At 39.7% G+C, this 26485-nt stretch overlaps 1 protein-coding gene across 1 annotated transcript in view; it reads right to left on the minus strand.

Annotated features, from left to right (window-relative positions):
* Positions 1-395: 395 nt before the first annotated feature.
* opa (Zic family member odd paired) overlaps positions 396-26485 on the minus strand; it is a 34086-nt gene continuing 7996 nt past the window's right edge. Inside the window, exons 2-3 of the mRNA XM_089732979.1 lie at positions 25236-26100; positions 396-2323 (exon numbers count right to left, since the gene is read on the minus strand). Coding sequence (XP_089589105.1) covers positions 1692-2323; positions 25236-25941 — 1338 coding nt within the window. The 5' untranslated portion in view covers positions 25942-26100 and the 3' untranslated portion in view covers positions 396-1691. The remainder of the gene's footprint in view (positions 2324-25235; positions 26101-26485) is intronic.

A 26485-nucleotide genomic window follows, 5' to 3' on the forward strand; every position in this document is an offset into this window, starting at 1 on the left:
AGGGGCTATTTCAGCAGGGCTTGGTATTTGAGCTCGCGGAACACAATATCTTGGGATCTCAGAGGACTTGCTAACATACTAGCCGTAGCAAGAGCAGTGCTTCGCAGAATCTACCACCGAATCGGAATCGCGACCCACTAAGAAGATCCGTAGAGAAACTTAGTGGGCTGTGTCTATGGGACTTAGTTGTATGAGTGCGAGTCTACACAGGTCAACCCACTGATTAAAGAGCACGATAGGCATTTTAATGCAGCTGAGATTTCGACTTCTTGTCTCAAAATGGGTGGTGGCACGTTGTGGTTCTTTGGACAGCGATGAATGTTTTACACAAGGTGACCGGTGAGTTTTAACGGGTGAATAAAACAATGGCACATAGATGTAAATACAAAAAAGTATTCGTTCAAATTTCTTTATATTTATTTCTCGCTATATACAGGGCCATAGTAAAGGCAACATTCGTTTTCTTAATAATAACAGACTTCGTACACTTTTCTTCAGTCAGTAAGTACGCAGAGGTACGAGCTTAGTATAAACTTCGTTCGTTGTGTGAAAAAATAGCATTACTTTTATATTATAAATATTATAAACGAGCTCACGTAATTAAAGTAATGAATAGCACAGTTAAATAGCAACCACATTTCACGAGTGTATTTAATTACAATAAAATTACTTACAAACCCTTATTTCTACTATCACTGGATATTTTCTCTTAACAGTAACATTTTATATTATAAGTAACCGTAACTAAAAAATTTACATGTACTATTCTTTACAACCCATAAATCGTAGTTTCATTAGTTATCTGTGCTTTGGCCAGTGCGATAGGAATAAAAAAAAGGTTTTATTAAAATAGCACAGAGTATCTTTTTAGACGGCGTAATGAATTCATTTAAAAAAAAAACCATCACCAAACGATATTTTCATTAGTTATCTGTGCTTTGGCCAGTGGGATAGGAATAAAAAAAAGGTTTTATTAAAACAGCACAGAGTATCTTTTTAGACAGCGTAATGAATTCATTTAAAAAAAAAAAAACCACCACCAAACGATACTGAGAATTTTGAAAAATTCGAACAATACCGTTTGTCCGCGTATTCGTTGTCTCCTCCACAAAAACTTGCAATAAATCATTGTCAGCAAAGAAGTTGACAATTTACGCTGTGTAACCGAGTCCCTTACATCACAAATAGATCTAACGGACAATACTTAGAATAACAATGAATAATTTTCCACAAAAAAAAAATCAAGCATTGCCATTCTTACGTAAACGTTTACGGAAAATTTATTACAAATGTAAAACAAGGCGATTGTTTAGCTCACGCTTTAAATCATTATCACAAACGAACCTTAGATTTGTCACGAAGTTCTATTGTTGATAGTAAGCGACCTCTTTGTCTTATTTCTCGAAATACATAGATAACTCTTTTTTTTTTTTAAATGAGGATTTTAACACATTGGGACGGCTGACGTTTTGGTTTCTATTTTGTAGAAATGGTCGGAATTAACTTGGACTATTCGTTATTCAGTAATAAGCGTAACACTCCCTATTAAAATAAAAAACCAAACAGCGCTTTAGTAAACTTTTCATTCCACGTCAGGGGTTGATTTAAATGGGGATAATTTGTGAAATATGAAAATATGACATGGAAATTTAACATAACGTCGAATGAAGAGTTTCCTAAGCGCGATGAGGTCAGTATGCGGCCGCGGCACCCGAGTGATGCATGAGATGGTGATGGTGGTACGATTCCTGCGTGGGACACCACCACTCTGGTACCCCGTGAGGCATCGCCGGCGCCGGTTGCTGAAACTGACTCCAATGACCGCCGAACCCTATTTTATTATCCATGACCCCGTTGCCGCCTATGTTCGTTAAGTGCGGGCCTTGATTATGATGAGGGGGCGCTGGCGGTCGCTCGTAAGGTTTCTGATCGTGGGGATTGAGGTATTTTTCGTTGAGGCTTTCTAATTTATCCGTTATAGTTGGTTGGTGATGGGGGTGGTGACCGGATGGCGGGTGTGCTGGTTGGGCGGCAGGAGGAAGTGGCACAGTGGGGCTGGCGGCGCCGGCTGTTACGCTGACGCTGCCGGCTGAGGATGAGTCATCACCGTCGCTGTCGTACCTAGGGGAAGCGTCTCCGGCAGCTCCGTGCACCTTCATGTGTTTCCTTAACGAAGACGGATGCGTGTATGACTTGTCACAGCCGTGGATCCGACAGTTGTAAGGTTTATCCGACGTGTGCACGTGCGAATGCTTCTTTCGATCCGATGAATTTGCAAATCTTCGATCGCACCCGGCGTATTCGCATTTGAACGGTTTTTCGCCTGAAAAGAAAAGAAAGATTTCAAGTTACACAATATCATTTCGTTGAAGATTAAGGGAGCTTTGGTGTTGTGAATGCCGAAGTGGCGACTACCGCCTCAGCGCTTTGTGCCTTAATATAGGATACGTTGAACAAGACCGCAATAGATCAGAAACCGGTAGCCGTAAACCACATTATTCTCGATCAAAGAATAAAGAGAGTGAATTCAGTGCGCGAATGTCCAATCACGCCATAAATAACCAGATTTGCTCGTTGTTTATAGTTTACGAGCGTAAATAAATATTCACAACAATTGCACGGGATACTTAACACGACAATAAATCATATTTATAAGAAGACTTTGTCACATTGTCGTAACTTAACCTGATATGGTCGTAAATAAAGGATTTTGAACTTTAAATGGAAAATTTGAGAGTTCACATTCGATCTAACAAATTTTATATTTAAGATAATGGCTTCGATTTAGATAAGTTTGTGATTGAACAAATTATTCAGATGTACAATAAATTATAGAACATATTATTTAAAATAGATGTTGTCTTCGGCGATTATAGAATCAAAATAGGAGCAGAAAATATCTCTAGTAAATTTTAAAATTAAAACAGAATAAAAATTGACAAAGCATTCCTTTTCGAATTGTGCGAACCGTGCTTAACAAGATGATATTTAAAAAAAACCGACAATCCATCACAGAAAATATTTGACAAAACATTTTTTTCTAATGTTCTAGTTTCTCGCGCCCGTTTGTATATTTACAAAATCTTCACGTGTTCACCGAAACATGTGAAATGAGTGTTCGATACCATTCAATAAAATACGTCACAAGTGGGTGATGCGTTCGATGTGACCGCACAACAATGTATTGTGGTGTTTACAAATAAACCTCGGTGCTTATAATCTCACGTATTGTGTTCGAAACTTGAATATCCTCGAGAATGCACAGATGCTAATCTCAAGTGTCTGTTAACGCTCCAATAATACAGCTTTTAGGCGTTCCCTTACTGTTACCAAACTACTCAATGAATGTATCATACGTTCGGCAGCTCGCCTTCGATAAGCTAATACATCCTTACAATTTTTTGTGAACTCCAAAATTGATACTTCGTTACAAATGAAGCAAATAAATATTTGAGTATCATTCTTATTCGGAGAAGTACCGCGATCCGTGAATCTTCAAAGTCTTTTAAAAGTTATAAAAACGATTCGTGATGTCATTTTGTTTCTCGTTAAAATAAAAAGATCTCAATACCGAAACATTAATGAGTTTAATACGAGATAAAAGATTTATAAACATGTGTCGTCCGTCTAATTACTAATCGGGCGTTCTCATCTTGAACACAAAAAAGGGGCAGTGACAAATTCTATTAAGAGGCAGCGTGTTGTCTTCGCACGTGCCCACGATTTTTAAATTATGACATAGCAACTTAGCGACAAGCTCAAACGCAGTTTTGTAAAACTAAAAAAAAGCATGTGACATTAAATTTTTATCCTAAAAACTAGCTGACCTGGCAGACTGTAGTGCCTCAATCGATAAATAAAAGACCAAAACTTTTGTATAAAATAAAATTAAAACAATCAAAGGGAATCCGTCCGAGGGTGGGGGGGGGGGGGGGGGCAACAAAGGAAAAATAAAATTGTTATTTTTATTTAATTCCTAGAATTTTCATATTTATCTACTTTTTAAACCTTCTCTGGACTTCCACAAATAATTCAAGACCAAAATTAGCCAAAACGGTCCAGCCGTTTTCGAGTTTTAGCGAGACTAACGAACAGAAATTTATTTTTATTTATATATATAGAAGATGGATAATAAAGAAACAAAAATAAAACTGTTTAATTTATCTTATCGGCACTATGAACGAGTCTTATATAATAAGTGTTTCAGATTAATGCATCCTTTGGTAATTATTTGTATGGACAAAAGCTAAGAAACGACCGAATCTTTTGTGGTGCTGGCTATGTCAAGTCTCGAGTATGGAAATAAAAACACGAGTTTGGAATGCACATCGTGAATTCGTTGCATGCCACGTCGGGACACGGGCTAGGGTCAGATACTTATCTTAAACGGCTGTATCACCCACGGGAGACACTTTTTTGTGGCGTTTATTATCGATGTGAAATTTTATCTCCGGCTTGTATTCCCAAAGGAAAGCACAGATCAAATTATACAGTCGCAGAAACACTCAAACCGATCCCCACAAAGACATTACATAATTATAACTTAATCATAAGTCTATAAGAAAATCGATAATTAAAATAATTTTCAAAATACTCTGGTATTTATGAGAGTCCGATTTTATTCCAAAATTAATGCTGATTTATTTAGTAGATAATAGTCAATAGATCGAATCTGTGATCATTAAATATGCACATAGCTATTTTTTATTGTTTAGATGGGTTGACGAGCTCACAGCCCATCTGGTGTTAAGTTGTTACTGGAGCCCATAGACATCTACAACGTAATTGCGCCACCCACCTTGAGATATAAGCTCTAAGTTCTCAAGTATAGTTCAGCGGCTGCCCCACCCTTCAAACCGAAACGCATTGCTGCTTCACGGCAGAAATAGGAAGGGCGGTGGTACCTACCCGTGCGGACTCACAAGAGGTCCTACCACCAGTAATACCACCAGCTATGTCAATGAATGCCAACGATTCACAATTAAATCGCATTAGTACCTAAATGAATACATTTGGCACGTTGCCTGAACCGAATGCCGCGGTGTTAAGTTACGAATCGCTACTTAAGAGCGCTCCGCTGTGAAAACAAGCTTTTTAGAAATAGCACAACCGATGTGTAATCGAACACCTTCAGCCTTTGCACCCGGACTGTTGTAAATGGCTTTAGGTGAGTTTTTAGAAAAAACAAACCTAGTTTATTTTATATCAAGTTGCTTGATCTAAACGCAAAAAAAAAGTTTAGATTTCGCTTTTCAGAAAGCTTTTCAGTTAGAAATGGCCAAAAGGCAAATAGTTTTTATGCATCATGATATTTTTTTTTTTATATACTTCTTGAAAATGGAATCATTTGTCTATGATGTGAATAAATAAATATGAGATAAGACATTCGTTTTTTTTAATTTAATTTATTGTCAATACGAAGAATGACTAGCAACTCATAATATCAAGTTACTCAATAGCCAGCAGCAAATGTAGTTTGTAGAATTTTTCAAAATGTTTTGGAACTAAGTGAAAATTTTCAATGTCGACAGACTATCCGCAGGCTTGTCATCACCTTGAATTATAATTGGGTGTCACCTGATACACGTCCACCTGTTTTGAAACGTTTTCATTAGAAATTAATTGAAAATGAGCAGTAATTTTTTTTTTGCCGTCGCATACTTGTTATGATGTATCTTAGTTCAGATCTTATTTTGCGATATGTGACTTTATAAATTGTTCTCACACTTTTGGTTGATACTGATTTAAAACAAGTAGAATGTTGTTTTTATTTTTTAAACAGTCTTTACTTAAGCCAGGATAGGACACGTTTGAGTTCTGGTGTTTGTATATTTTTATTGTTTATTAAATAGTGCATATCAAAGATAATTTTATCGTCTATAGAGGCCTCGGCTAATGGGCGGCCGATGACTGGTCATTCGATTACAACAGGCCCGTTCGTCGAGACATGAACAAGCGCCATGTTTTGTTTGACCCAGTATACTAATCGCTACATTTCATATCAAAACGACTATCTATTTTAACGGCAGGGCTCTTCGCCTTTGTGAATAATGAACTAACCATTCGAAAGTTTCTTATTCAAACTTGGTTTTTAGAAGTGTCACAAACATCACAACAATAGCCCTGATCGACGACAATGAGCGACACTTCCCCGAAAATCGATTTTCTCTCGCACACTTTAAAACTGATTCGTGCAACATCATACATAATGATTTATGATCTTCCTTTTATCCTTAGCGTATTTCGAATTAGAAAGATATATTAATATCTTCATTTTTTCACAGGTCGAAGAATACGGGCCCTCGATCGGGACGCACAAAAAGAATACTCAGGGTCGGGCGAGCACATTCGGCGCCCAACGACCGTGTGACAAGGTGCTTTATGCGGACGATTATGAGCAGACCGAATAATGTTCCAATACCCGATAAATATCTGCCAACTCATACAAAAGCGTTCCAATAAAAATATAATAGTAAATGTAGCAACAACAGAGGCCACAAACTGCACAGTCATATATCTCTGATAAATTTAAATTAAAATGAAAATGTATAATCGAGAGGAGCTTCGAGTTATTAGAGTCTTGTCAACGTGAAAATATATAATAAAAAAACTACTATGACGTGTAAATAACCCAAAAACCTACAGCATCGATAATTTTGAACTCATTTTAACACTAACCAAAAGAAGGCGAGGGGATCTGGTAATACATAGTTTGGTCATTAATCAGAAGACTCGCGCTTGCCGTTCCTGCCCTCTTTAGCTGCTACTCCTGATCTCTATCATCCCTATGAAGCAGTATTTTAATAACCTCAATTTTATTTCCTCTTTCTAACGAGCAATATAAACACGCAAGCGTACCTTTCTAGCCCGGAACTTGTACACTTACAGTACCTACTGTTGTATATTCTATGTATATTTAAATGGATTTTTCTGTTAGCATATCCCATCCCTCCTAACTGAGCCCGTGCTAACCCACCAGTCCTGCTGAAACTGGAAAAGGCTTCCAAGCCACCAATAATACTTCCTTCACAAAAAAATGGATTTTTCAAAATTACCAACAAATTATCGTCACGGTTTGATATAGTAAGTAAGTTTTCCAAGATATCCTGTACATAATTACATCTGATACGTAGTTTTTTGTTAGCCGAGCGATGATGCCGGTTAGGTCTGTCAAAACGCTTGACGTAAGGATTGACGAGCGTGCCAGGTACGGTAAGGTGCTTGCTTTATTTTTATTATTTCCAATTCCCAGGTGTCTCGTACAATATTGTTTATCAAAAAACCTTTATGGGAATCAACGTGCAGATCGTATTTTGTATATCGGTATATACGTATGTACATAATTACAGGCTTAATAAGGGACGACAATCTTGTTTGACTATTTCTCGATTTTGCTAATAACTTTTCTACGGATTCGCATGTATTTTTGTGGTTTTTTTTTGTCATTATTTCTCGACACTACAAATGTTTGGTGAACTATGTAATCCTATCAAAGAGATCCGCACGGTTTTGTGTTAATCTAGTACTCTATCTATCCAGTCTACAAGACTCAGGCTCTTTTGCAGGCTACGCAACTCACCGAGACTATTACTTTTCATTTATTGTAGGTACACGGGTTACAAATTTGCATTGCCTTGATTTGAGCATCCTCTTTTTGCACGTTAGAAAGAGAAACTGAAAAAAAAATACTCTCATACATTGTCTACATAACGATCGATGTTTCACCCGCCGACCTAAGTTTGCGAATTACGAAAATTTCTGTTTTTATTTTTTTAATTTATTTTTCCTTTGCTTTCGGTAATTTTATCTCTTGGCAAATTTCATGATTCTGGATCAATAGAAAGTAGCGTACCGGGGTTGTATGAGTTTATATGAGTATTATTTTAATTTGATTTCTTTAGCTGTTTATGATACAAATGGTCTTAAGTGTCGGACAGACAAACAGACAACAGAAAAACAACAATAACATAACAAAATAATCGTCATGTGAATTTTTTCCTATTAAATATTGGGCCCTTAGAATGATCGCACAGACATGTATCATACATCAAAATTAATAACAATATGAAATATTCAATATGAAGAATTGAGAATAAAAAAAACTTATTTAAAATGTTTTTTTTAATTGTATGTCAAATCTTTGTAAAATATTTAAATGGAATCACATATGCCGCACCAGAATTCAAATGAAAAAAGATTCATCAAAATCGATTCACCTAGAAAAAAGTTCTAAAGTAAAACACAAAAAAAAAAAAACTCGAATTTAGAACCTCTTCTTTTTTTGAAGTTAAACTATAAATCCAATCTTCGGACAACGAAGCGTAAACTTTGTTTCGCAAAATCTCAACTTCACACACACGTATCGAATCCGGATTGCGGAAACTTCCGAATGCTATTTGGCATTTCCCATTCCTATCGCTAAGCCCATTCCACTCTGAGTTGTAGGAACATTTTCTCGTGTAAGCATGTTTTTTATTCTGCTTCCTTTTTTTTTTTTTTTTTTTTTTTTTTTTTTTCCTACCTAAGCTGAGAGCCTTGAGAGGCTATGTCAGCGTAACCCTAACTTTTGTAGGTGAGCTCACGGGGCTCAAACCTGATGACGTTGCTAACACGAACCCTAGCAAGAGTCGTGCTTCGCAGAATCTACCACCGGATCGGAAACGCGACTCACTGAGAAGATCCGGCGAGAAACTCAGTGGGCTGTGTCTGAGAGTTAATTTACTCGTCGAGCCCTTCGTCGCAAGCGACGGGTTCGACGAGAACGGTGACCGGACTGCTTCCTATGTTCTAACTTAAGATCACACATAAAGCAGATCTATAAATTGCTGCGTTCGACATATAAAGTTTACATGGCACTCTTGGTCCGTGCACGATATGTCTCAAGATTCCAGATAGCTTATCACCGCGGGATCTGCGCAAGACGAACGGTTTGGCCACTACTACCTCTGTGCACTTGCTAAAAGAAAATACAAATATCTCTTACTATTATTGCCTAAGTTGTAGTTGAAAACGACCACATATCAGTTGAAATTAACGAGATTGAGAATATGTGTTCTGATCATTAATTATAATTTCTCTTCAAGATCGTATCTATACGCAGTAACAATTTCACACGAAAAACGACTGTTAATGATTGTTTTACATTAATCAACGGAAAAATAGTTATGAATACATTATAGTATTCTGTTTTAATTGCATATATAGGTGAACGGACTTTGGCTAATTTGGTTTTAAGAGGCTACTGGAGTTGCCATAAAGCAGCCATGCGTTTCGGTTTGAAGGGTGGCGCAGCACTGTAAAAACTGCGACTTTAGAATTGATTTCCCGAGGTGGGTGATAACATTTACGTTGCAGATGTATATGGGCTCCGGTAACTACTTAACACCAGGTGGGCCGTAAGCTTGTCCACCAATTTAAGCAATAGGAGGTGGAATTCGAAGTGGGGCTGTACCTGCCCTTGCCAGTCATACATAGCCTTACTACCAATAATTATGCAATTGTAAATATTTTGGGCATGATTTTTAATTATCGAACTTTGCGATAAAAAAATGTTTATGTCTATTCTAGAATCTCGAGGGGCTATTCTAGATTCACCGAGCTAGTAGGTGAGCTCACGGGGCTCAAACCAGGGGTGTTGCTAACACTGACCCTAGCAAGAGCAGTGCTTCGCAGAATCTACCACCGGATCGGAACCGCGACCCACTGAGAAGATCCGGCGAGAAACTAAGTGGACTAAAAAAAATTATATGTTTGGTGAGCTCTCGGTGAACTTGTATCTCGTTTGTGTTTCCAGTAGAATATGCTAGTGTGGCCGTTGAATGTGGCACCTTTATTGTTGTTAGTTGATTTATATAAACTAGTGGTTCCGTAGTAGTCGAAATTCGACTATAATTAATTGAAATTATAAGTTTGAACATTATTATGGTTCTATTATACTTCTAAAATCACAAATTTCGCCAAGACTACACTATAGACAAATAATATTAAAAATAAAAAATAAATATTAACCTATTCTCAATTTGACCACAGACATTAAACAATAACAAAAGTTTGACAATAATCAAAGAGTATTTATAAGTGTGTGTGTCAAATACATGGTAGAATGTTTTTTTTATTGATTTAATAATAATATAGCTTTTTATTCAGATCTCTTAGTACAATGAATTTTTAAACTTATGTAAAAGAATAGCATTAAAATCTTAAACTTAATAGATACGAATAAATTTAAACTAATATTTGTTGCTTGGTTATCTTTCCTAGATCTGTTTGCCAGTCGGCAAAGGCCTCCTCCAACCTTTTCCATTCCTTTTATTGATTTGATGTATGTATTTTTAAAGTATAATTTAAAAAAAATAGCATTCTACACTCCTTCTCTATATTCTTTATAAGTGTGGGAAATTTCATACTCCTGTGTCCTGTGTTGCTTCACGTGTTAATAGATGTGCGAACGACTGTTTGCTTTTGCTATACGAAACTATAGTGCTTAAAAACTTTTTACAACAAATTAAGGATCATAATAAACGTTGCGAAGAATCCTTTTAATTACGACGAACGTCTTAATGATCGATATTATGTTTGACTTATGGCGTTATAAATCGTTTAATTTTTGTATTCACGACACGACGGCCGTGTCCACTGCACGCCCACGCGGGCTCCGGTTACAGCCCCCGGCAGCATTTTTGGGACAAACCAATATTTCTAACGAATATTAATAGCTTGTTTTGTTTTATTTGTGGAATTGTTTTTCTTTTTTCTTTCGAGTCTCGCCCACATTCTACGGATATCGTGAATTCTTTAAAGAATTAAGACTTTGATGATGAGGTGTTTTGGATTTTTTTTTTCGAAATAATCAATGATGATGAGTTTAGTCAAGGAATTAACAGTTATGAACTGATTTATGTTTACATTTGTTTTTGTTTTGATACCACCGCCTCCGCGATCTAGATAAGGTCAGTGACCCTGAGTAGGCCAGAGTGGGATTTTTTCTTGAATAACTGCTGTTTATTTTGGGGTCTTGTCTGTCACTTGTTTGACTGTTTTTTGACGTGACAACGTCTTATAATTCGATGGAGCCGTCTGCACGCACGAAAAAACATGACTCATGCGGCGTTACCTCGCTCTGAGGCATACATGTTTTCGTCAAGTATGAAGTTCAGTGAAAAGTGAATGTGGTGTCAATTGCTTATAGCAACGATAATTGCGATAATTGAAACCGACTTTACAGACAACCGATTTTTTCGAGTTCCTTAGTCTACATCCAGATCATACTTTGTGATTTATATGTAAATTAAATTGTATTGAAATCAGTGTTTTTAAGCATCCCAGATGGCTGGCGCTTTTCTTATTAAGCCTTCATCGGTTCACGCAGTTTCGAAGCGTCGCGATTCGTGTTTGGTGTTCAACTAACACTTCAAAAAGCAACAATGAATTCAGAGAATCTTTATCGAATCTGACCACCAAGTGTAGACCTATAAAAACGGTGCTACGAATGATTCGTTGTTCTTGCCGTTACGACATTTCGATTGTTCTCCGATTTTGTTAAAGTCGCCATCAAGATATTTGAGTTGTTAAAAAATTTGCGAAATCCTTGTTTCTCCTTTGGACAACAACGAAATTAATGTTTTATTCTGGACGACGACGCGGGTGATTTTTTGAAATATCGTGAAGTCAAAAAGTGTTAGAACATGAAGTGTTAAAATTGTTTCGTATCTAATTTAAGGATTTAGTTTTTTGTCGACCTTGTAGACGTGCAAAAAGGTCACATTCGGGCGCATCGCAATGCTCAGCAATGAGCGATCGACTGAAGGAGGTGGAGGAGACGTCCATACGGCCCACCTGATGCTTAATTGGTACTGCCGCCGATGGATGCAAGCCGCTGCCTACAAGGTCTGCACTTTAGCAGTTTGACAAATGACATTGTGATGAATTCGTGTTAATCTAGTCATATATAATCCATGCAGCCTACATACGGGATTGTATGGAACAGAAAACTATTAAAAATGTTAATTTTATGTAAATACTAGTTGACCCGGCAAACGTTGTTTTGCCATATACCTTTAAGATTTCTAGGGAATTTCTAGTGTAGAAAAAAAAACAGTTAGTTAGTTATTGTGTGTGTAAGGATGTGGTAGATGAGTGAAAGAGGCATGTAGCGCTGTGAACGATGAGGGAATATAAAAATAACAAAACGTTATTCAATCACATTGCCTCATTACAACAACAAAAATGACCAAAAAATAAAAAATAAATATTAGGGACAACCCTTATCACTTAGGGGTATGAAAAATAGATAGTAAAAGATTCTCAGACCTACTGAACATGCATAAAAAATCATAAAAATCGGTCAAACCGTTTCAGAGGAGTATGGTAACTAACATTGTGACACGAGAATTTTATATCTAAGATTAACCTAACTGCAAGTCTACTTAACATAGAAGCTTACTATTTTAAGCGTATGTATAGATAGAAAGTTGATTATTATCGCAAATTGTTTATTCGTATTGGGAATTGAGAAAAAATAACAAACATGTATTATTCATTACCGTTTTTTAATTTATAATAATAAGTTTGAATTATCGTGTAATAAATTCACACCCTTATGGAGGTAGCCTAATGGGCATGTTAAAGATAAGCTTGAGTCGTGTCGGCGATATCACACACATTCATACATATTGATAGCAACAAGGTGTCGGTGAAAAAAACACACATGAATGATGCAGACCCTCCGCCGATGCCCTACAAGACCACGGTATTTTGCACACCCAGCGACAAACAAAGCGCGTGACTTTTTCTAAAGCCATTGAAAGCGTCTGATAGCTCATTTAATTTAATGAGCCACATAGTTTATGTTTATAAAAATGCTGTAAATATACCGAAATTATCACTCGTATAAGATAAGAAGAAATAAAGACTTGCTTACTACAGACTTGCATATTTTTCATGTTCTTAACGTCCGAAATTAACTCTCCGCCCTGGTTTTTCTTCTGTAAGACATGTCTTCTACGACTGAGCTTTAAAGAAAATATTTTACGTTAATCAGCATCCTGGCATTACTGGTGCCACTTATTTCAAAAGGGGCGTTTGTTAGTATGACTTACAGAAGAATAAAATAGCATTCGATTTTTTTAGCAAGTATGTTTTTAAGCGTAGTATTCAAAATTATTTATCTTATGCGTACCTACATCATATTCAATAAATGGAAGTGTGATTAGTTATTTTTTTTCGAATTTATTGAATACCTGCGTTTTGCAGTACACAATCGTCGATATGCTAAGTGTAGGTAGATGATTATTAACTAAGCGTAGATAGTAAACTGTGAATGGTATGATAGCAATAAGACGTGGAAGTCAAAATGTCCTGCGTAGGATGACTCGCGTCCCGCAGCTCCGAACTATTGTAGCGTTGTGCGCGCAATTTATGTTTACCGTCACATGTTTACTACAACAATACTAATGGTTATAAAATAACTAGAGATATGGGAAGACGAGAGATTGAATGCAGAGCAAATTATAATTTGCGAAATACTGGTGGTAGGACCTCTTGTGAGTCCGCACGGGTTGGTATCACCACCCTGCCTATTTCTGCCGTGAAGCAGTAATGCGTTTCGGTTTGAAGGGCGGGGCAGCCGTTGTAACTATACTGAGATCTTAGAACTTATATCTCAAGATGAGTAGCGCATTTGCGTTGTAGATGTCTATGGGCTCCAGTAACCACTTAACACCAAGTGGGCTGTGAGCTCGTCCACCCATCTAAGCAATAAAAAAAAGCAATCGTTTCCAAACTGCGAACAGTAAGAACAGCGTTAGTTTAAATATCCCTATCTCTTCCTGTGGATGTCGTAAAAGGATACTAAATGACTGTTTAATAGGTATTCTACAAGAATTGCCCACTGAGTTTCTCGCCGGATCTTCTCAGTGGGTCGCGTTTCCGATCCGGTGGTAGATTCTGCGAAGCACTGCTCTTGCTAGGGTCAGTGTTAGCAACTCTCCGGTTTGAGCCCCGCGAGCTCACCTACAAACGTTAGGGCGAAGCTGAAATAGCCTCTCAAGGCTATCAGCACAGGTAAAACAAAAAAAAATACAAGAATATAAGCGTTGTGATCGCAAATCAGCATTTATTGGACTTATTATTTATTCGTAGTAAGATGTACTCTAAGCCGGCTCGAGTAGGCACCACCGCCCTGCTGCCATTTTTCCCACCAAGCAATCATATATTCCGATTTCAAGGGTGAACAGCCGTTATGAAATCAATCGAGACTGATGTAGTGATGTCTGTGGGATTCGCTAGCCATTTAACACCCTTTGAGCTCGCCTAAATGGGCAAAGGTCAGACAAATTACCATTTTCTTATCTCTTTATTTTAATAGAGGTTATTTTTGTTTGTTAAGTAGTTAATGACGTGTAATCAATAATTATTGTTTTAAAAATAGTATATTTATCTTAAATCAAAATGTCAATTAAAGAAGAACAGAGAAAATATTTGTATCGTTTATAGTCGAATTTCGATCATTGGGCAAACACTTGATTAAATTTAATTGTTGTGTAAGCCATTTTATTAGTAATCGATAAAACAAAAAAAGTAAAAGGATAGAATCGAATATCGGAATGTTTAAGTACCGAATCAAAACAGTTTGTTGCTTTAAGAACTTAATAAGTCGAGTAGGTGTGTCGGGCGGATATCGATAATCGTTTGGTTGTGTTCTCGATTTGTCGGTCGATTGAACTAAACCAGGTGAGACGACTCGATCTTTTTGATTGATGTTCGCTTCTGATACTTATCTTCCGAACAAAACAGCTTTTGATTAAATTCGTGGATCCCTTTATCTACTAATCTACCGAGAATCATTTATGTAGTTCTTTGTAGCGTTTTAAAAATATTGGATACGGCAAATAAATGACATAATCAATTATTTTTTTACACTATTGACGACCTATTGAATTATGAAGATTAAAAAAACACTAGAGGTCCCGCAGTAGTCGAAATTCGACTATAATTAATTGGAATTGTAAGTTTGTACACTATTATGATTGTATTGTATACTTCTTTAGTCACAAATTTCGCCAAGACTACACTATAATTTTTTTTAACAAAGACAAACAATATTTAATCTATTCTCAATTTGACAATAGACGTCAAGAACAAAAGTTTGACAATAAATAGTATGCATGCGTGTGTGCGTCAAATGCATGGTATGTAGTGTGTGTAATGTTTTCTTTATTGATTTAATGTATCTTTTATGCATTATTTTTAAAAAAATATTAGCATTGTGCACTTCTTCTCTATATTCTCTATAAGTGTGGAAAATTTCATACTCCTCCGTCCCCGCAATTTTCGTAAAAAGTGATACAAAGTTTTTGCTTCACGTATTAATATATAGATTACAGATATATTATATCTTTTAAAACTGATTTTCAACGGTTTATTTATTTTAATTTATCATTTCGGACATGTCTAATGACAGTTTTCTTTATCATGGACGACGGTCACTATTAAAATAATAAACGGGAGATTAAGCCGTAAAAGTAGTTTTGGCTCAGACTTGCCAGGACTGAAGGAGATACTTTACAGACACGTCTAATACACGTCATCAAACGACTCTTTTATTAAGGTTATTTCGTTACAATTACTTATTGTTCATTTGGTTTGATATTATATTTATATTTTGAAGGTTTTATTTAACTAGTGAACCTAGTCTAGTGAAACTAGTCACGCTCCGCCCTGACTATCGCTAATTGAAATAAATATCGATTTCTTAAACTTACTCACGCGCCAAAGTACGTACCAAGGATGCTGATGGTACTGTAACGCAAACCTTCCTTAGAGTGCTAAAAACTACACAAATTTTCATCATAATTGTTTACAAACGCACAGGGGACAAACATATAAACATTTCCTATTTATTTAGAATTGTATATTGATAAAGACAAATTACACTTTGGCTCCAATTATGGATTCCCTGTACTAAACGAAATAGAGATTGATTGCTTTCAAAATATACTAGTATAGATATTAGATAATCATAAAAAGAGCAAATAAATTGTTCGTCACACAAATTGTTATTGTATTCCCATTGATTTGTTTTGATATCAAAACGTAATTGCTGCCGCTTTCTTCGCCTGTAAGGCATAGAAGTTTATTTTGTATTGGAATAACAAATTTGGAATTGGAATGTTTTGCTCTGCTTCTGATCTTTTGACGTCGAAGGAACAAGACTGTATTGATTCACGACAACCCCTTGCTAGTGCTTAAGGCAGGAATACTGCAAGTAGACCAATAAACATGTCTTTTTTATCACATAATATTGGGATAGTACGAAAATGCTGAAGTATCAAATTCGTATCACAATGGCTTGGCTCTGTCCCTGGCATTGCTGAAGTCCATGGACAACGGTAACCACTCACCATCAGGTGGGCCATATGCTCATCTGCCTACAAGGGCAATAAATAAATAAATCTTTTTTTTTGTTAAATCCGATGATTTGTGTTAAAGACAAGCATTTTTCGAACTATCCTATATGAAATCTGTGTAGGGTGTCAAATCATCACTAGCTACCCTCGAAAAACTATGGGGGCTGACGTCATAAAGAAGATAAAAAAGTAAAGCGCTTAGCGTCCTCATTGTCTGTACCGGCGACAATGTAAATGTCGTTCGTTGGGGTAGCAAGTGATACACATACACGATGTACGGGGAATGTGTTCATTCGAAGATTTTGTGTACATTTTTATAAGGATTCGGTGAGACTGTGCGGGTGAAGTGTCTATGTGTTGTGTTGCGAGGGGTTGGAGTAACGCTACCGATCGCTGATGTGTCGCCCCGCCCATGAAATTATCGTTTGTTTTTGTACGAAATTAATTATTACGTTATGACTTTAAGTTTTTCAAATCGTCCGACAATACAATTTAGTATTCGGTATCATGTAGGTGGCATTCGCGTTGTTATGTCTATGGGCTCTAATAATCATTTAACGCTAGGTGGGCCATAAGCTTGTCTACTTATCAACTGAAGTGTCATCATTATCAGTGCCGTCTCTTCGAAAAGACTCAATGATTTCGTATCCTTTGTATATTTTGTTTACGAAGCTATCAAAGTCAACTTAGCCATAGATAAACAGAACATAAAACACTAAAATATTCTTGTGTCAAAAAACAGTGGTGACAACTTTTCAAAACAGTTTAAAAACTACTCCCTATTTTCCCCTCACGTCACACACACATGCAGACGCACACACATAGACTCTAGCTCATTTTATTGTATCAGATATATGTAGTATTTTATACAATTTATCAATCCGGGGCAGATGTTTGCGCGCACATATAAACACCTTTCAAAATGCACCCGACCATTACGGGGTTACATCATTATCATATGCACGGATAAAATGGCCGATTATTATTATAACGGAACATGAACAATTTTAAATGTTCGGAATGTCTATATTCGGAAATTAATTAGCGTATACATATTTGTAAATACGTTCTTAACAAATGTTCACGATTGACTTCCACGGTGAAGGAATAACATCGTGTAATAAAAATGAAACTCGCAAAATTATAATTTGCGTAATTACTGGTGGTAGGACCTCTTGTGAGTCCACACGGGTAGGTACCACCGCCTTGCCTATTTCTGCCACGAAGCAGTAATGCGTTTCGGTTTGAAGGGTGGGGCAGCCGTTGTAACTATAAGTATACTGAGACCTTAGAACTTATATCTCAAGGTGGGTGGCACATTTACGTTCTAAATGTCTATGGCCTCCAATAACCACTTAACACCAGGTAGGCTGTGAGTTCGTATACTCATCTAAGCCAAAAAAAAGTATTCGATAAAAAGCTCAACATTTTCTGTAGTCAAGTAATAATTTTTTTTACGTAATATGTATATAATTAAAAAAAACACTGGCAGGTTTCGTTGATGCATTTTCGAAACTCGAAACTCAGCTATTTTAAGTCCGTTGAGTCTTTTGTTGGAGGAGTTTTAATGTTGGTGCCATAACAAATTCCGAGAGCTTCTTCCACGCAGTCGTACATGCGCAGAAACATCATGTTTTTTGCATCTTTCCGACGCTTGGAAACGAAGAATTTTATGGTATAGCCAGCTTCTTAAATACTTGTTGCTGTTTCATGTAAATAAACTTAAAAATTCACTTACAACATAATATGTTGTGTGAGTATATTTTATATCTAAATAAAAAATCCTCTCTAGGTATGTTGGTCAAATGTCTCTGTCTGACAATCGCTTCTTAACATGGCTACAAGGATCGAATGATTTTACTATTGAATTACTATTTATATTAGAAAACATGATAACTTTTAAAACCGGAGAAAAATATGTTATTTATTGTATTAACTGTTTCCTAATATTAATTTATTTCTTACTTAAATGTTTAGAGTACAATAGAATGCATCGATAAAGCTCTGATGATCGAAGTCATAATTACAATACAGCTTTAACAATTAAAATGGCAGTCAATTATTGAGGATTGAAAGAGTTTGTATTAATTTCCAATATGTTGTACAGTACCTACAAAATGTATAGTTTGAAACACTTGTGGTTTACATATCAGTCATCGTTCTCGTCGAACCCGTCGCTTGCGACGAAGGGCTCGACGAGTAAATTAACCCTCAGACACAGCCCACTGAGTTTCTCGCCGGATCTTCTTAGTGGGTCGCGTTTCCGATCTGGTGGTAGATTCTGCGAAGCACGGCTCTTCCTAGGGTTCGTGTTAGCAACGTCGTCAGGTTTGAGCCCCGTGAGCTCATCTACTAGTTAAGGGTACGCTGAAATAGCCTCTCAAGGCTCTCAGCTTAGGTAGGAAAAAAAGGGTTTACATATTGTTGAACAGCGAAAAATTTATCTAATCCAAAACATTATGTGTCCTTATAAAGTGGCCATCAAACTCGTAAACAACAATTGACAAAAACGCGTAGTGCATGTTTAGTAAGCAATAAAATAGTGAGAGCTGCACTCGACGGGTACGCACAATGCGGTGGCCACAGGGGCGGTCGGAAGGGTTCCGTATTGTTTGCAAAATATTATGAAAGATTCATTTTATACGGCATATTAGACAGCCACTGCGTTTGATAGTTTAGGGTCGGTCGTCTTGCTTTTAAATAAATTGTCTGATCGTTATCGTATTTCGATAGCAGTCGGGGTCAAATTATTTTAAAATTTTAATCTTCACGCACTTGAACTAGTGTGATATGTTTCGTTGCATTATAATCGTTCGATGTTGGATATATGGTTCCTGCAAGATGTACAAGCACTACCGCCTAGAAACATCCCCGCGCTGATACCTATATTAAAGTAGCTTGTTTGACAATACAAAGTACAGCCTACTTTTTATTTTTTTATTGCTAAGATGGATGGAAGAGCTCACGTCAAACACGTCAATGTCGCCGCTCATCTTGACTTTCAAACCGAAACGCATTGCTGATTCACGGTAGAGATAGGCAAGGTGGTGGTACCCACTCGGGCGGGCTCACAAGGCGCTCCACCACTAGAAATGCCTCGGCGATCACGCAACCACAGAATGTTCGCGTGTTAGGGAAACCGCGACGGAACCCCCAAGCTGTGTCCTATGCCTTAAGCAAGGGCACCCGGCAAACTACCGCGGATGTCCTAGGGCTCCGCGTAAACGCCCGAACCACCCAGCCCCCCGAACCGTCGACCCAAAGACTTCGGCGCCTTCAGTGCCGAAGCCAGCCTTCGTACCGGCTGCGGTTCCCACCGTCTCGGCGTGGAAAAAACCGCTGCCGTATACGAAGGAGGGAACACAAAACGTACCCCAGCTCCCGCCTGCGACACGTCACGCGCCTCAGCCCCTGCTCGCACCTCGCCCCGCGCCCGCGTACCTCCCCCCGCAACCCTCAGTCGTCAACGACTTCGCGCTCGTGCGCGACTTCGTCACCGCGGTAAACTTTGACCGTCTGCGATCGTTCGCAGATGCTATCCGTAGGTCGGTAACCCCCGAACAGCGGCTCGCGGCCGCTTTCGATCACATGGACGTCTACGAGTCCGTGTCTCGCACGTTATAAAAATTCTTTACCGGTAATCAATGGCGCAAAAAGGTAGAGAAAAACCGTATTCCCTTACGTTAGCATTCTACAATGCTAACGGACTCGCGCGGCAACGCGATCAAATTTTCGAATTCCTCCGCGATAATCTTGTAGATATTTTGTTAGTGCAGGAGACCTGTCTGAAGCCCTCGCGTCGTGACCCGAAAGTCGCGAATTACGTCATGGTTAGGAATGACAGACTCACCGCCTCCAAAGGCGGGACTGCCATTTACTATAGGCGGGCTCTGCACGTTGTTCCTCTCGATACTCCCTCGCTCTTACATATCGAGGCGTCAGTGTGCCGTATCTCGCTGACGGGACACCAGCCGATCGTCATCGCATCCGTTTATCTCCCCCCGGACAAGCCCCTCCTGAGCAGTGACATCGAGTCACTGTTTGGCATGGGAGACTCCGTCATCCTGGCAGGCGATTTAAATTGCCACCACACTAGGTGGAACTGCCATCGTACGAACGTTAACGGTAGGCGTCTCGACGCGTTTATAGACGACCTCACTTTTGAAGTAGTCGGTCCCCCAACTCCAACATGTTATCCGTATAACATCGCGCTCCGTCCGAGCACTATAGACCTGGCATTGCTTAGGAACGTAACTCTGCGCTTACGTTCCATCGAAGCACTGTCAGAGCTCGACTCAGACCACCGACCTGTCCTTATGCAGCTCGGTCGCCCTCACAACCCAGCCACTGTTACGAGGACCATGGTGGATTGGAATAAGCTGGGCACGTGCCTAGCCGAAGCCGCTCCGCCAATCCTCCCTTACGGCCCGGATTCGAATCTATCCCCCGAGGACACCGTCGAATCCATAAACATCATTACCGATCACATCTCTTCCGCGATCATTAGATCTTCAAAAGAAGTCGATGTGGAGGACAGCTTCCACCGCATCAGACTGTCCTCCGAACTTAGGAATCTCTTAAGAGTTAGGAACGCGGCAATCCGGGCCTACGATCGTCTTCCCACGCATTCAAACCGGATTCGGATGCGTCGTCTACAACGCGAAGTCCACTCCCGCCTAAGTGACGCGCGTAACGATAATTGGCATAGTTATTTAGAACAACTCGCGCCCTCCCACCAAGCATACTGGCGACTAGCTAGGACTCTCAAATCCGAAACTACCGCTACTATGCCTCCCCTCGTACGCCCTTCAGGCCAACCACCGGCATTCGATGACGATGACAAGGCTGAGCTGCTGGCCGATGCACTGCAAGAGCAGTGCACCACCAGCACTCAACACGCGGACCCCGAACACACCGAGTTAGTCGACAGGGAGGTCGAGCGCAGAGCTTCCCTGCCGCCCTCGGACGCGTTACCCCCCATTACCACTGACGAAGTTAGAGACGCGATCCACAACCTCCAACCTAGGAAGGCACCCGGCTCCGACGGCATCCGCAACCGCGCGCTAAAACTCTTGCCAGTCCAACTGATAGCAATGTTGGCTACAATTTTAAATGCCGCTATGACGCACTGCATCTTTCCCGCGGTGTGGAAAGAAGCGGACGTTATCGGTATACATAAGCCGGGCAAACCGACAAACGAAACTTCTAGTTACCGTCCGATTAGTCTCCTCCCGACGATAGGAAAAATTTACGAACGGCTCCTTAGGAAACGCCTCTGGGATTTTGTTACCGCGAACAAAATTCTCATAGACGAACAGTTCGGATTCCGCTCTAAACACTCGTGCGTACAACAAGTGCACCGCCTCACGGAGCACATCCTGATAGGACTAAATAGGCGTAAACAAATCCCGACCGGCGCCCTCTTCTTCGACATCGCGAAGGCGTTCGACAAAGTCTGGCACAACGGTTTAATTTACAAACTGTACAACATGGGAGTGCCAGACAGACTCGTGCTCATCATACGAGACTTCTTGTCGAACCGTTCGTTTCGATATCGAGTAGAGGGAACTCGTTCTCGTCCCCGTCAACTGACTGCCGGAGTCCCGCAAGGCTCCGCGCTCTCCCCGTTATTATTTAGTTTGTATATCAATGATATACCCCGGTCTCCGGAGACCCATCTAGCGCTCTTCGCCGATGACACGGCTATCTACTACTCGTGTAGGAAGATGTCGCTGCTTCATCGGCGACTCCAGATCGCAGTAGCCACCATGGGACAGTGGTTCCGGAAGTGGCGCATCGACATCAACCCCACGAAAAGCACAGCGGTGCTCTTCAAAAGGGGTCGCCCTCCGAATACCACTTCGAGCATCCCACTCCCTAATAGGCGCGCAAACACCTCCGCCGTTAGCCCCGTCACTCTCTTTGGCCAGCCCATACCGTGGGCCTCGCAGGTCAAATACCTAGGCGTCACCCTCGACAGAGGGATGACATTCCGTCCCCATATTAAAACGGTACGCGACCGTGCCGCCTTCATATTAGGACGTCTCTACCCTATGCTTTGCAAGCGAAGCAAACTGTCCCTCCGTAATAAGGTAACTCTCTACAAAACTTGCATACGCCCCGTTATGACGTATGCAAGCGTAGTGTTCGCTCACGCAGCCCGCACCAACTTGAAGCCCCTTCAGGTTATTCAATCCCGATTCTGCAGGATAGCCGTCGGAGCACCATGGTTCCTGAGGAACGTGGATCTCCACGATGACCTGGAGCTTGACTCTGTCAGTAAGTATCTACAGTCGGCATCGCTGCGCCATTTTGAGAAGGCGGCACGACATGAGAACCCTCTCATCGTAGCCGCTGGAAATTACATACCCGACCCAGTAGACCGAATGGTAAACCGTCGACGTCGCCCAAAGCACGTCATTACGGATCCTCCTGATCCATTAACGGTGCTCTTAGGCACCACAAGCACCGGTCACCGTCCTCGTCGAACCCGTCGCTTGCGACGAAGGGCTCGACGAGCGAACTAACCCATAGACACAGCCCACTGAGTTTCTCGCCGGATCTTCTCAGTGGGTCGCGTTTCCGATCCGGTGGTAGATTCTGCGAAGCACTGCTCTTGCTAGGGTCAGTGTTAGCAACTCTCCGGTTGAGCCCCGCGAGCTCACCTACAAACGTTAGGGTGAAGCTGAAATAGCCTCTCAAGGCTATCAGCATAGGTAGGAGAAAAAAAAAAAAAAAAAAAAAAAAAAAAAAAAAAAAAAAAAAAAAAAAAAAAAACCACCACTAGCGAGTTTTGGAGGGAGAAAAAAGTAATGTGAAAATAGGTCAGATCAGATAGTTGCGCTCACCAGACTCTGTGTTGCGACCGCCCTGAGAGAAGCCGAAAACTGAAGGAAATGGAAGCTGATGGTACAAAGAGCCACGAAGGACTTTCAGGGACACGACCTTCAGCAATAAAGCATGCGACTAAGAAGAAGAAGAGTGCCATTCCATAGACAATTGTTGCCACGTACCATACAGGTCTGGTCTTTATAGGTGGTGGTTTGGCTGTACCTCTGTCATTGTTGATATTACACACGTGCAGCGGTGAAGACTCACACACACACCACATGGGGATCGTAAGCTCGTCTGCTCTAGCCCGTGTTGCAGTTACTTAACTTTATTTTTCTGTTTTGAAGGCTTTCTTATACTCTGATACATAATCATTGAATGACTTTTTTAAGTAGGCCTATTATCGAGCTGAAATAATAACATTGAAAAAAAAAACAGTTACAAAAACAAGCGGTACTTGTGAAATAGAATCAATCCATCACGAGATCCTAAATGCATATTTATTATTATTATTATTTAGTCTTTGTGAGGAAGAAAGAACCTTTAAATGTATTTTACATGTAAATATATTTCGGAGTATACTCTTCATATAAGTTTACTGATAATTGATTCATCTCTAAAGTTATAATTTATGAGCAACGCGTCTGCTACTGATCCAAAAAGTATCATTTTACATTCTCAATAAAAATATCGTTTTCATGCAGCGCGTTCCCAATGGATGGCAATTTGTTATTGTTTACAGCTTCCCTTATAGAAGACACTATCACTATCACTTATAATAAAATTAATAATATATCATTATTGTTGAGAACTTGAAGTTAATAATATCAACATAAGATATTTTTGTCCTCAAATTATGATCTTTTACTAACATCAGGAATCTGTTTAACTTATTAAAATGAAAAAAGGTATTTCGTTAATAGCGTTACGTTCCTAATTAACTCAATAATGATTTAATGATCAGAGAGTAAACTTTCTAAGGATCGCTTGACAAAGCCTTAAGGTTGAAATTTATAGCACCCATAAAACAATTCTTCAAAGTTCCCCACAAAAAGGTTAGTTCTATTCAAAGCCCGTATGAGATAATAGCGGACAGGGGCACAGGACAAAAGTCTGAACGCAACGCCAAACAGTATCCGTTTGAAAAAAAAAGTATAAAACCATCTGGCCATATTCTTGAACGCCGGACCATACAAATTCCTGGTCGATTCCCTTAAAAATCGATATTTAAACTTAAGTACCAATACTTTATCAATAACAATAGTGTGGTGTGCGACAGAGACAAGCGCGCGGGGAACGGCCTGGACATTTTAATTTACGATCTATTTTTTTTTAACGCACCCAGTTCAGATGAATCTTCTGACTTTTATAATGAATTGAAAAATGACGTTCCGACTTGAAGTTTTTGTCCTTACTTACCGAGAAACGGACTTCACAAGTCGACATTGGACATTTATAGAACGCCCGTTAGCTCTGTTGTTTGTATTCGGGATCGAGTTACAAGGATATCCTTACATAATAGTTTGTTGGATCCGATGTCTTTGTGTCGGTTTAGTTGTTGTTGAGGTGTGCACTGATACAGTGACTGCCAGGTCCAGCGGAGCAGTAGGGGGCATTTCATTACGAATTAACTACGTCCAAATTATTCGCTGTGCAAATATTGATCGAACCATTCATTTTACGCAAATAAGGTATTATCGTTATAAAGCGTTTTTTTTTAAATAAATTTATTTACATACTAGCTGTACCCGTCTGCTTCGCTGGGCATTTAAAAGTAACATTATTATTTCTCACCCCCACATAGATTCACATCATTAACGCCCCCGCAACTGGTGTAGGGAGTCCAACACTCGTATAAATATTAGCCTATCCTTTAAGTACATATGTTTTCTACATGGACACCAAGTTTCAAGTCAATCGGATGCATGGTTCAGTAGTTATAACAGAACATCCGTAAAAACCACTGTAGATTTATATATTAAGTATACATTTACTTACCAGTATGCGTTCTTTTGTGTATTTTAAGATTCTCCGATCTTGCAAAAACTTTCCCGCAGCCGGGGAAAGGGCAAGGGAATGGCTTCTCTCCTGTGTGAACCCGGATGTGATTCACCAATTTGTATTTCGCCTTGAATGGCCTGCCGTTTCGTGAGCAGCCCTGCCAGAAGCACGCGTGAGTCGTGCACTCAGGTCCACCGACGTGCTCCACGGTTAAATGCGTCACGATTTCGTGCATACTTGAAAATAGTTTATTACACAATTTACGCGGGGGCGGCTGCTCCGGGTCGAGCCACTGGCAACGCATATCACGTCGTGGCGGCGCTCGGACGTATCGTAGGAAGGCGTGCGGCGCATGAGGGTGGGCGTGAGGCACGATGGGAGGAGCGCCACTCTGGTAGTGCATGTCACCACGCCAATCCCAGCTTTGTTCGAGAGGCTGCTGCGGGAATAGTTCGCCGCATCCACTGTAATCCCGCAAGTACCCTGGTTGGTACGAGTGCAAGGGGTACGGCTGGTAGTGGGCCGGATGATGAGGAGGCGGTGGATGCGGCGCCACGGCACGGTGTTGGGGATCGACGCCGCATGCCGGCTGGGGCGACATCTTCAACCCATACGAGGCGAGGTGGGCGTGATTGGTCTCGAGGAAGGCATTCATGGCAGGGGTGGCCGACGCCGGCGCATAGCCCCATTCGCCCGCCACCATCCACGCGGCGGGTAATCCCCGCGAATGACAGCCCCGTGGAGTATCTAAGTTTTGGTGATGACCGCAGCCACTGGCGACGGTCCGGCTACTTCGAGGCTTTTTTTAATTTCGTTGCTTTTCTTTTCATTACCACTGTTGAAATAGCTCGAGGTCGTGGTCCTAGAAAAAAAAAAACAACAAGAATTAGGAGATGTCTCTAGTAATTTTCCAAATTAAAAAAAACGAAATCCAACCGAATCATTACTACCTTTCGAGACAAATTCAAAACCATTTCTCAAAATAATACCATATATTCATGCGGCTATAACCCGCAACGAAACATTTTATTTATAATAAAAAAAATTGAGCCAGGTACTTTTGGACATTAAATTAAACTGTGGGTAAATTTATAGGACATTTTTATACGCCTGAGACAAAAATTTCGATTGTAGTCGTGTATACTTAATTTTAATTTGTTAGATTGGTTCCAATCTTTTTACGGTCGAGGTTTAGCATCGGTATCTTATTAAAATACTTTTACGAATGATAAAAACCTGTTTTAATT

The sequence above is a fragment of the Bombyx mandarina genome, chromosome 15, assembly GCF_030267445.1.
Source record: "Bombyx mandarina strain Sakado chromosome 15, ASM3026744v2".
Classification (NCBI taxonomy): Eukaryota; Metazoa; Arthropoda; class Insecta; order Lepidoptera; family Bombycidae; genus Bombyx; species Bombyx mandarina.